Source organism: Phaethon lepturus, unplaced genomic scaffold (genome assembly GCF_000687285.1).
Source record: "Phaethon lepturus isolate BGI_N335 unplaced genomic scaffold, ASM68728v1 scaffold25121, whole genome shotgun sequence".
NCBI lineage: Eukaryota > Metazoa > Chordata > Aves > Phaethontiformes > Phaethontidae > Phaethon > Phaethon lepturus.
In genome coordinates this window covers 89-12046 of record NW_010518817.1, presented here as the reverse complement: position 1 = coordinate 12046, position 11958 = coordinate 89, and the positions used below count along the sequence as shown (strand labels likewise).

Here is an 11958-nt window from a genome sequence, read left to right as displayed (position 1 = left end):
TGGTCACCGCGTCGGAAGGGTGAGCGGCACGTCCTGGCGCCCCCGCGCGGGGCACTATGGGAGCTGTAGTTCTCCCCGAGCACTTCCGGACTCTGGGCAACCTCATGCCTAGCCACTGGCGCTTTTTTTTTTTTTTAAAGAAAAAGACGTTTTCTTGGAAAATTTCTTTTCCACACAGGTGTTAGTCAAAGCAGTTGCTTTATTTCAGTCCATACTGCAATACAGCCGCCTTCATCGCCCCCACCTTCAACTTATTTTTATTCCCCGCCCCATCCCAGAAACAGCAGGGGTTTTTTTTAGCATTTGAAAACACTGCTGCAACACAAGATCCTCTAAGAGCCACTCTCCAAATTAAAAACGATCAAAGTTGTGTTGTATAAAGAAGTATTACCCCTCACCAAAAACCTCTCTATAGAGCCCGGTCATCACGAAAGCCTCGGAAACTTTTATATACACCTCTCAAACGCACTGTGCGGGAAAATAAGCTTGGAAAAGCTACTTTGACACATCTCTCCACTATTTGGCTGATCTAAACACTTAAAGATCAGAAAGTTGGTATCTCCTCACTACCCCATCTCTGCAGCATGTGTAAATTTGCTTCTCCCAAGAAGCTACCTAAAAAAGGAAAAAAAAACACAACACAGTATTTAAGCACAGTATTTCCCAAGTGACAGTTAAGAGTCAAATTCTCAGAGATCAGCTTTACTTTTGGACTTTTGCAGAGGGAACAGGAGGTGAGTGTCCCCTGAAACAGTATTAGCAGGTTTTAAAGGACAGTTCAAGGTTTCACCAGGAGCTTAGGGAACAGGTAAGTGCTCACACAAGGGTGTTCTGTTAGATATGAAAGGAAAAATTATTTTTTTTCTTTTTCCATGCTTTTCTTGTGTTTTGCTCACACCAATGAGTTGTGCAAGTCAAATCTTTGCCTCTGTGTGAGGTTGAGTGTTACCCTTGAGGGCTCGTGTTGGCTCAGAGAGGGAGAACTGGACCGCAGAGCTGGAAGGGGTTAAAAACAAAAGCTAATTTCCACCGTGCCACCAGGCTGAGAGTCTGGCAAACCCAGGCCACACTCCCTGACCTGTGCAAGCGCAGTGGGGTGTCCGGAAACAGAACAGCAAGACCCACTTCCTGGTCTCGAGGGGGGAAGAGAAGACAGCCAGCACTGTGCAGCCGGCTGTTGCTTGTATCCCAATGATCTTCCAAGAACAATTAATTCTCACTTGTTTACAGAAACACAGTTCTGCCAGAGCTACTCCAACAGCCAAATTACTCCACTGCTTCAGTTTTGCTCCTGCACGATGGAGATAATGCCAGTGTATTCCACAGAGGATTTGTTTAAGCAAAGTAGTAAGATTAGTCAGGTAGAAGAAAAAAAAAAAAAAGCTTAAAAGTCAACTGTGTGAAGGAACCTGTTATGCAGGCTGCCAAATCCAGAGATAAAGGCAGCTGCCTGGCATCACCTTTCCCTATATCCTTTATCTTCGGCAATACACCACGGTCCTTACCTTGTACACAGGGTCACAGTCAGCTTCTGTGAGATCGAGGACATAATCGAGGTCTTGCTGAACGATAAAGCAGGTGCCATCACCTACAGAACAGATACCAAGCAAGTAAGGAACATTGGCCAATTAGTGAAATAAGCCATGCTCCTAATTACAAATAAGCAGTAACAGGTCCATCAGAAACACCTGATCACAGCACAGGAAGCCCCCAGGAAGAGGGAAACATGCTGTGAGGATGTCAGAGAGATGGGAAAAGGCTCTTAACAGTTGAGATGTGGCTTGGAAGCCCTATTTTGGAGGAACAGAGGGGAGGTGTGGGGTGGAAATCACAAGGCAAAGCAACCATGTAATATAGCTCCTACTACATCACCTTTTTGCCACGGACACTGTCCAGCCCTCTTCTACAAGCCAGACAGCACTTGTATGTAAGCACACATTACCAAAAGAGCACAAAACTCCTCAATTCGACTATACAATTTCTCCTGGCACAACACAGCACTGAGTTACCTTGGCTGGCAATAAATCCATCTCGGTATGGGAGCAGCGAAAGCACCGGTGCTCCTGATCTATGGATGACCTGGATTGGAGCACTACAAAAAGGAGGAGAAACAAGGGATGAGGATTACGGTCTATAGTCAAGAGCCCATTACAATGTGTGAACACTGAAAGAAGAGAGTTTGTGGTTAAAAGATACATGAGGAGAACACACAGGACATGGGGACTCAATCAGTGGTTAGCAAAGGAGTCTCTGCCTCTGGAAGCAAACAGAAGTCAGCACTGGTTTTCCCACAGATGTTGCCAAAGGATGGAAATGGGAGTAAAGCACTAACTGGCAGGTGAACACCAGCATGCCTCCATGGATTATAGACAGGGTTTATCCTTCCAAAGGCACAGACAAAAGCTTGGAGCTCATACAGCGTGAAAGACTCTTCAGACTTTGGTGCTAGCCCCTAACCAAAAGCACCATCTGGATGCCTCCCTGCCCACAGCTCGCCTTCAACACTAATAGAAACCAGCTCAGAGCAGCTCCTGCTCTCAGGGACAGCTCAGTTCTAGTCCTACGCTGGAACGAGGATCAGGGTAAACAGTAAGATCCTACAAAGACACTTAGGTCTTATCGGTGAAGGAGAAGAGGACCTGTGCTTTTGGTGGAGCAATACTACCGTTCTACATGTAGAGAAGTTTTCTGCTAAATCTATCTATGTGCACAGATTATATATAATCACACAGATATTCATATATAACATAATATGCACAGTACACAATACATGAACACAACTTTATATATATTAAAAAAAGCAACAATCTGAGAGGTTAGGTTATGCACAGTCTTCACAGCTCTTCACAGACCAAGACTGAAAAGCTTTTCAGACACTAAGGAACCTGCCCAAAGCCTACAGTCTTTTAGGAGGCACTTTCCAGAGAACATCGCATCAGATCACCAGCACGAGCAAGAGTATCTTCCCCAGTGCTCCCCAAGAGAAAGAGATGTCTGTAGGAGGCTCAGAAGCTTGCAGTGCCCTTTAGAAGGGGGATTGCCTGCCAGCACCCTCAATCTGGCTCTTTTTCCCCAGCCAAAAACTAGTTGTCATTTAAATACTTGCAACCCCAGGCACTTGCTCACTTTGTGTTTCTCACATCCAGCTGATATATGTTCCCATCCTGAGTCCCAGCTAGGATATAGGTAGTTGAGAGGAATGTGCAGCAGTTGAATGCATCAGATCCGACAAAGAGGAACACCTGGGAATACAGGGACAAATTCAAGTGTCAGATACTCACAGATGAGGACACAGGACACCTGGGAGAAGGAAGCAGTATAGTCACTTCCATGAGTCATGGCACAAACTGGCAAACCCAGAACTAAATTAATAACCCCTCAGCTCTGCTCCAAGACGAGCTGGAAAACAGTGCTCCAGCATCAGTCTTACCAAGTTAGCAAAGATAGTGCAATCAGTGAATGCTCATGGGTCTCCTTTGGAGAAAGGATGTGTCTCACAGTGACAGGCAAACCGATGCTGAGCTCAAACTAATCTTCAGACACCCACGGAGCAGCAGAAGCAGATCTGCACAGCAGGTTGGCAAAGATAACTCCTTCCTCCAGCAGCCATTGTTACAGAGGCTCTGAGCTTTTTCCAGGTAAGCCCTTTCCATCTCACTCAGATCTCACTGAGCTTATCTGTTCCACCCAAATTTTACTCGCCACAGATGCTATGAGCAGTTTAATCTGCTACATCATCTGGAGCTCCCAATAAGATCTTCAGTACCTGACATCTACCAACTCCATCGTCCTTTGCCAAGAGGAGGGAGTTGGACCACTGATCACCTGAGGTCCCCTTCACAGGCTACTTAAAACACCTTCCAGAATAAACAACAGCTTCACGCCTTGGCTGCATGAGGCAGGCTGAAGATCCTGCTTTTGTGATGACATCTGCTGGCCACTGTTTAAATTTAAATACTGTCTTCCCCATGCGCGGGTTAAATCATGAGCAATTCTTACTCCTCCAACCCCCACATAAAAATCTGGCCAGTAGGAAGGAGAGAAAGCATCTCTTTATTGTAGCAGGTTTTAGTCTCTCCTCCAGGGAATACATAGAGGAGAACACTGCAGTGTAAGACCAAAGGCAGGCAGGTCAGCCTGGTTCCCTCCCTTTCTGTGCCAGGTAGTGAACCTCACTGGGGAACAGAGCTGGGATAACACTAACCAATTTACCTATCTAGGTAAACTATCTAGGTTTAACCTGGCTCAATTCCTCATCCCCATGCTCTGCACAGCCATGTGAACAGCAGCTTACAAACTGAAGAGCTGCTGCAGCAGCAATAGAAACAAAGGGACTGGGGCCCCGGAGCTGAGTTTATAGCAGCGTGTCAGAGCGTTGCCCCAGGCAGGTACTTCTGATGGTCACAGACTTCTTACCGGCTGCCTGCTCTGCAGTCCCACTCCTTGAAGCTTCTTGTCTTCTCGAGCCAGCAGCAGGATTTTCCCTTCTGTCCCAATCTCACGTTCACCTGAGAAACGGACAACAGTTAATTCCAGCGGTGGCTACGCAACAAATCTTGACAGTACCAAAACCTGACGGTTTGGATCATCCCTGCTAAACCTATAGCATCATTCCTCCTAAGACACCAGCAAGGCAGGTCAGTAATCAAGGAAACCCCAGTCTTAATCACTCAAACTGCTTGAAAAGGCTCAACTCCTCCTCAGGACTTGGAGTGCTCTATTCTGGTGACTCTAGTTCCCTTCCCTACGTGGTACAAGGGCACACATCAGCAAGCCACACACTCAGGATTATTGGTGACAAACGTAAGCAGTTTGGGACAGGGAAACAATGATGAATTTTATGAGAAAGATTCTTACTAGGAACTTTTTCAGGTGTGCCCAGGTTCAGCGAGTTGTCAGCAGTGCCCACAGCAATGCCGTTGACAGGAGAGCCACAGTCAGCGATGACACCCAGACAGGCGGATTTTCCACAGTCCCAGAGGCGGGCAGTGCCATCTCTAGAGCAGGAAAGGACATTTCTTCCCCGATCCACAATGGCAGTGTCCAAAATACCTGCAGCAAAGCAAAGGCCGTGTTCAGAGAGAGCATGGAAGGCAGGTAGACAAAAATTCTCATTTCCCAAGGCAAACCTAACTACAAGCCCCATGCTGCTATCCCCAGAGTGCCACCAGTCACACACAGCCAAATCGTGTGGGGTGCAACATGGAGCAGGGAGCCACAGGTTCAGCACAAGACAAGTTCTCGAGTTAATCAAGTTTTGGGCAGCCAGTCACGGGATTTATTAACCTTTTCAAAAAAGTCTAGCACCAAGACAGGGAAAATGAGACTGTACAGAGCAGCGTTAGTTGCTCAGGGAGGAGGTAATTCAGGCCACAGTTTCGGGCATCTGAGACACATCCACAACTCACTTGGACTTGCTCACGATCACCCAAGTTCAAGTTGGCATCCCTGAGGATGCAATCACCATGATGGGACAGGCCCACCAGCCACTGTGCTCTGGGTCAGGTGTAAAAAGGAGTAAAATGGGAGCCTGCTTAAGCATTACATATCAATCCACACTGCTTCTGAACAAGGGATCCTGGAAACCAAATCTTCTTTCCAGAGATTAACAGAAGCTCTGTTCAGAAACTTGCTCTGATCACAGCTGTCGGGAGCCTTTCTGGGTAGCTCATTTTCCACCCCTTGCAGTTCCTCTCTGGGAGTAAGACGGCGTCAAAGGCAGGAGTTTGTAGTGTGGACCCTGAACGCAAGGAACGGCACTGAACTCCCTGCATAAAGGTGGCCAGTGCATCCTCTACATGAGGACACAAGGAAGGTGAGGAATTTACTCTTTTTCAGCAGCAAGACCATTGGCAGGGGCAGAGCTGAACATCTGCCCTCGGTACAAGGGTGAACAAGCTTATTCCAGCTCTTCTTAAGAAATAATCACTTAAGTATGCTTGCAGCTGCTGTTTTTCTGCTTTACTCACTTTCAGCAGCATGCATCTTCGAGGCAGGTAACTGCCTGCCCGAGTTCTGCAAATTCCTAGGAAACTGCTGTATGCTTTTCTGGGCAAGAAAGAAAAAGAACAGGAAGAGGCTCTGGAGCAACTGAAGGTGAGCAGAATGATCTGGGTGCAAGCAAGAGGCATTCCCAGTGCAGCACAGGCAGTAAGGCTACCGAATGCAGGTCAGAGCTCTGGAGAGCTGAGACTGCCCTGGAAGAGCAGAATGTCCTCTGCCTCCACCTCTGCCACTTGCGACAGGCTAATGGATCACATCCTCCCTCTTTTTACCTTAATTAATGAAGAAAACACAGGTCGGTGAGAGAAAGTTTCATCTGTCTAATACAACAACTACCAGTTCTTTTCTTCAAGTTCTGGGAGCTTGAAAAAAGATACTCCAGACATCTCAAACAAATGCATAGCAGAAAGTGCAGCAGGCTGGTGACTGAACATCAGCCCCTCGGATGCAAGGCAATTATACACACGGCAGATCAGGCATTTTCAAGGCTAAGTACTCTGTACCTCCTTTGTGACCTTTAAATGTTACTACGCAGCTGGCATCTTCTGCTGACCAGATCTTTAGCTGAGCATCCATTCCCCCACTCAGAACCACGAGGCCCGATGGGAAAAACCTGCAACAATTCACATCATACACATGGCCTTCCAATAGTCTCTGGAAAAACAAAGAACTACATGCTAGTTCCATTGTTATCATCCTTATGCCAAGCAATTTTTGAGCTACAACACTGGAAAACTTGGTGTTCCCATGTGGGCAGAAGATTAAGCTCAAATCCTCTGGGTTTGCGCTCCTGGAACGGACTCGTCTGAATTTGAGGCAGTCAAAAAGGTAGCAGGTACCCTTTGGGCCTCCCTCTGCCACTTAAGTAGCTAATTACACAGCAAAAGATACTACGGTTGTTTCTAATAACAGTTTAAATGTCTTTATCCTCTGCCAAACAAGCAGCTGACTGGTCAAGCTCCACAAGAAACACCTTAACTGGAAAGGCAGCTAGCCACGATGTGGTTAATAAATCACAGGCAGGAGTCTTTTTCCCTTACCTCTTCTCTACTGCAGAAGAAATTCAGTGCTTGTACCACACAGGTTAGGAGCTGTCATTCCTAACTACCCTTTCTCATTTTCACCCCGGGACTCCTCTCCAGATTGCTAAGCATCATTTCCCTTGGGAGAAGTCACACTTTCCAACAGATTTGACTTAAGACCTCCGAGAAGTCAAATTTCAATTAGCTTTTCAATCAAAAGCCAGATTCTTGCCTGCCCTAGACCACAGCATGCGGATAGCCTGACCAAAGTCACAGCCAGATGACTTCGGTGATGTCACTGACAACGCACAACATCAAAGCTAGATGGTCTTACTCTTATTTCACCATTCGCAGCCTGCCAGATTTTCATGGTCCCATCTGTGCTGGTAGACACTCCAAGCCCTCCACCACTGGAAATATCAAGACAGGTAATCTGCAGGAGGGTAAAAACACCAAATGTTAGCTTTATATGACCCTGTATATAGGTATTTCTGCTCAAAAGCCTAACTCTGTACTGGGAGAGACCTGCTGAGTACATCATTCAACATTATTATCAACCCAAGACACACTGCTGGATGCATTTAAAACACCCAAAAGAGTTTCCATATGCCTAGCTTAACAGTTTCAGCCTGATAACAGTCTTCTAACATTTAACAGCCTTATGCAAGGACTTCACAGGCTTTCTCCCCTCAACCTTTCAATAAGTTTTATGAGATATTAATTAAGCCTTTAAGAAATCAAGAAACAATCTTGATCCAGAGCATCAGGCTTTTTCTAGATGACAAAGGCAGCATAAAAAGAAATTCTCAATTTATCTGTTTACACAGATTGCTGCATTCCTCCTTCAAGAATGAGCTGCTGATCGGGGCTGACTCACAGCCAGGGCTCAGACAAGTTGGGTGACTGGAACCTGGCACAAAGCACCCCATATTTCTTGTAAGTGCCACCAAATTTGACAGAGAAATTGTTATTCTCTGCCTGTGACTCTGCAGAGATCTGCAAAGCAGGGAGAAAAAGAAATGCTGAGTCAGAAGCCTGCACAGACAGCAGTCATCTCTCAGGTTTACCCCAGGTGAAGCAGAAATCTGGATTTTTCTAGCAACTCCTGCACACAGATAAGAAATTGAGCCAAGCTGTTCCATGCTAGCCCAAGATAGCTGGCCAGCTTGAGAGCGCCCTGACTCACAAGCCCACAAGCCATCACTTGAATAGATATTTATTAATCCAATGGCACAGCCTGTGTTTTCTGAAACACTGACTCAAAACCAGTTCCTTACACAGGCAGGCTAACTCTTCACACAGTCTGTCCCACTAAGGTATTAACAACTGCCTGCTTTGCATAAACACTGGGAGAGCTGAATACTTCTGAAGAGAGCAGATGTTAGGCTTCTATTCTTGCAAAAGGGCAGTCTTTCCCATGATGCCAGACATTATTGCTGCCTTTTGGGAAAGGCAGATGCATTAGTAGTGGATAAGTGCAGTTGGACTAGATGATCATTGCAGGTCCCTGAAATACTCTAATTCTAAAATAATTTAAGGTAAAAGGTACTCTAGAGTGAAAAGATTACATCTTCTAAGTGACAGAGATATTTCCAATATAGGTTGCAACAAGACTAAACAGACTGAAAAAACAACTATATAGATTTTGTTAGAACAAAAGTTAACACTAGTGATAGTTTTATTGTTTGTTTGCAGGATGCAACACAGTGACATAGTGGAATAGCTGCCTTGTCTTGCAAGATTTGGATACTGGAGTCATGCTGTATTACCTCCAAAAGCTTCCTAATAATTGCATTTGCACTCTGTGGATTAGAAGAAAATACTACAGTGGTAAAATCCACTGACTGAAATAAGAAATGCATAACCACCATGAGAAATGCAGATCCCAGTTCTGTCATCATTCCAACCCCTCACCACCACAATGAAGCGCAGATTTCTGGTCTTGCCCATTCCGTCAGTGCGTTCGCAGGTCCCAACCACCTGGTCAGATATGTAAGGGATGAGGCTGCTAATCTTCATACCAGGCTTCAGATTAAATGCTTTTCTGAATAATTAACTATTCTTAAACAGGACTGGGCTTTGTTGATCCTCTTGCACATGCTCAGCCTTAGCTAGGTGCCAGCCTGAAGAGACAGTCAGATTTACTACCATGCTTACAGGGAAACCCAAAGAGATGAGTAGATGGAGAGACTTTGCCAAGAAAGATGACAGCTAGAGGCCTGAGATTTAAGGATGATGCTCTCGGGCAGACCAAGTACATAACAGACCTGCATCAATCTCCAGCTGTTTCCAAATGTTAAGAAGGACATCCTACCGCTGCACGTGCATCAGTCAGGGCTTGTGGGGACATGATACACCACCCTTCAGTCATAAATTCTCCTACCCAAGCAAGAGTCAGACCAAATTGCTCTCCCAAAAAGCTCTGATAGCTCAGATGACAGCTAATTTTAATAGCATGCAGGATCAATAATCAACCTCCACTTCAAAAAAAACCAAAACAAAACTGGGAATTAAAACAGGAATTAGAAGATTAAAATAACAGCACAAGGTAACGGTTTAGCTGTCACAACAGCCAATAAATATATTTACTTACATATTGGTAATGCAAGAAATAAACTGGTAACATGAGTGGCATTTTATATAACAAACCAATCTCTGGTAATACGCTCCCTAGTTAAAAACCAAAAAGCCTGTGAAGGTCATTCAAGCAGGAAAGAAAACCCTTTCTGATGTTTGACATACCCCCAAACTTTCAGGAGGAATATGTAAACAGGCAAGGCCAAGCAGAAGCAGTCAGAAAGAGAGGCAGCAGGTACAAAGGATAACTGAAGCTTAGTCCACACCAGCTTTAAACTCATCTACATATTAATAGATATTGCTTCAGCTGCTTTCCAGAGGAGAGATCTGCAGTGCAGCTGTAACCCATCACACCCATTTGACAGCAGACTAAACACTTACGCCTGCATTTCCATTTTGCTGTGCTTTGAATGTTGATTCCATTTATCACACATAAGGGCAGCTAGGGACTCTTAAGTACCACAAAGCTCAGAGAAGTGATTTACCTGCCTCCGGAGCTGCCTTACTGCCAAGCTCCATCTCTCAGCAGAGCCCTGCTTCCTCTTAAAACAGCTGTAGAGATGCAGAATTGCCTTTATGTCAAAACGCACCTTGATTTATACTGCTTTTGAGCTTCATTAATAGAGACTGACTTTTCAGATTTTCAGCTGGATTTATCACAACAATTTACTCAATAAGTCATGAGACAAGTGGACTAAAACATCTCTAGGAACCTTCAGGGGACTCCCTTTAGGGTAGCTGGCTGTACCTGCAGGCTACATACTCCCTATTTTCTTGGATCATTTCCACATAGAGTCTAAGTGTTCAGTAAAAGCACAGACTACTTTCCAGCAAAGCAAAGTTTTGTGCTTCTCTTCAGTGAAGAAATTAAATTCCAGGTCAGCGTCACCATTTCTGTATCACTGTTCAGTAAGAAGCCATACTTGTTGCACCCCCAGATTGATGGGAGTGCAGTAAGATTTTTTCAGCAGAATAAGCAGGACTGCCTTTAAGTAAGTGAGAAGTTCATGCAATTTGTTTTTTAAATAGAAGCTGAGCTTTTCTGGTCTCTTAATTCCCACAAGGTCAAGATGAGTTCATGCAACATTCAATTCCCAGCCCCACAAAGTCATACGGCAAATATCAAAGACAGACAACACAGAGCAAACAGCCACTACAAACCAGGGATAGACCCGAACCAGTCACAGATGAAGAGCTCAGTGCCTGGAACCTCTTATTTTTACCTTGGTTTCTGACACACTAATTCACACGTAACAGGGGGATCTGTTATGGGCCTGAAGCGAGCAGAAATTAGATCATTTGCAAGAAAACAGTCTAAAGAATTTGAGAGATTATTTTTGAGGGGTAAACTTAACCATGATCAAGTTTCCATGATCTCACATGTTTTATTACCTAGTTCACACACAAAGCCATGCTGCAGGCCACCGCTCAGAATAGGCACGCAACAGCTAGACACATCACAAAAGTTCATGGTCACTTCCAGTTATTTCCCTCCTCGCTTCACAACGTTACTTACACTTTTCTGATGAATTCTACAAAAAGCTGTGTACGGGGACAGGAACTTTGTGGACACATTTTCATGAGGGCAAGAAATGAGAATGCTTTTCTAGAGGAGGGAAAAGACAAAAAAAAGAATTAGAAGTGCTGTTAGTCCTACTGAAACACTGAGGCTGCCAAGGTAGAACTATGATCTGGACTTGACTGTGGTCTCTCACTGCCTGAAGACTGATGGAAGGTGCAGTGTTGGGCTCATCTCCTTATGCCTTCTCAAGATGCAGGCCCTGTGTGGCAAGGGATGGCTGCTATGGCCTGGCCAGCCATGACATCCAGCCCCAGCCCAGCTAGGAGATGCTATGGACCAGTTCCAGGGCACTGCACGGGGCACAGGCTCAGGATAGCTGGTAGTTCAAAGCCATGTAGAGCACTGGGCAACGGCTTTGGGCTGCTATTTTGACTGGCGTAAGAGTTATCGCCCTTTCATGCGTCTAAAATGGCTACCAAGCAGCCCCGCTCCCCCCGAGCCCTGGCACCTTGGTGACTTCCCCAACTACGAAGCCCTCGGAAGCAGCGATGTCAGGGACACCCTCGGTGCTGAGCCCGCGGCGGGTCAGGCTGCCGTAGAGGGTCGGCTTCCCTGTGGGGAGAGCAGCCATTAACTCAGCCACCCCTCAGACACCAGACCTGCCCTCAGCTCACCTTCCCCTCACCCTCTCCTAAACCACAAGGCCCCTCCAACCTCCCTCACCCCCTCCTAACCCACAGGAACTCCACTCCCAAACCACAGGGAGCTCCCAACTGCCCTCATCCCCTGCTAAGCCACAGGGACCCTCCCAGCCCTCCTACCCGCACCCCCAGC

At 45.9% G+C, this 11958-nt stretch overlaps 1 protein-coding gene across 1 annotated transcript; it reads right to left on the bottom strand.

Moving 5' to 3' along the window:
• Nucleotides 1-537: 537 nt before the first annotated feature.
• On the bottom strand, nucleotides 538-11755 carry PAAF1 (proteasomal ATPase-associated factor 1). Its single transcript, XM_010296850.1, has 10 exons — nucleotides 11633-11755; nucleotides 11119-11208; nucleotides 7360-7458; nucleotides 6507-6657; nucleotides 4858-5052; nucleotides 4417-4508; nucleotides 3127-3242; nucleotides 2010-2092; nucleotides 1506-1588; nucleotides 538-615 (listed from the first exon to the last, which is right to left on the bottom strand). Exons 1-10 carry the CDS (start codon nucleotides 11753-11755, stop codon nucleotides 538-540), a joined length of 1110 nt encoding a protein of 369 aa, XP_010295152.1.
• Nucleotides 11756-11958: the final 203 nt, after the last annotated feature.

Bases quoted from the DNA above. Each gene is read 5' to 3' on its own strand.
- PAAF1 (XM_010296850.1), bottom strand. From the start codon at position 11,755: ATGGCTGCTCTCCCCACAGGGAAGCCGACCCTCTACGGCAGCCTGACC. The intron at 7,459-11,118 runs GTAAGTAACGTT...ACCCTCCTGCAG, and splicing joins GTAGAATTCATCAGAAAAGT to ATTACCTGTCTTGATATTTC. The intron at 4,509-4,857 runs GTAAGAATCTTT...TCCGTTTCTCAG, and splicing joins CACACCTGAAAAAGTTCCTA to GTGAACGTGAGATTGGGACA.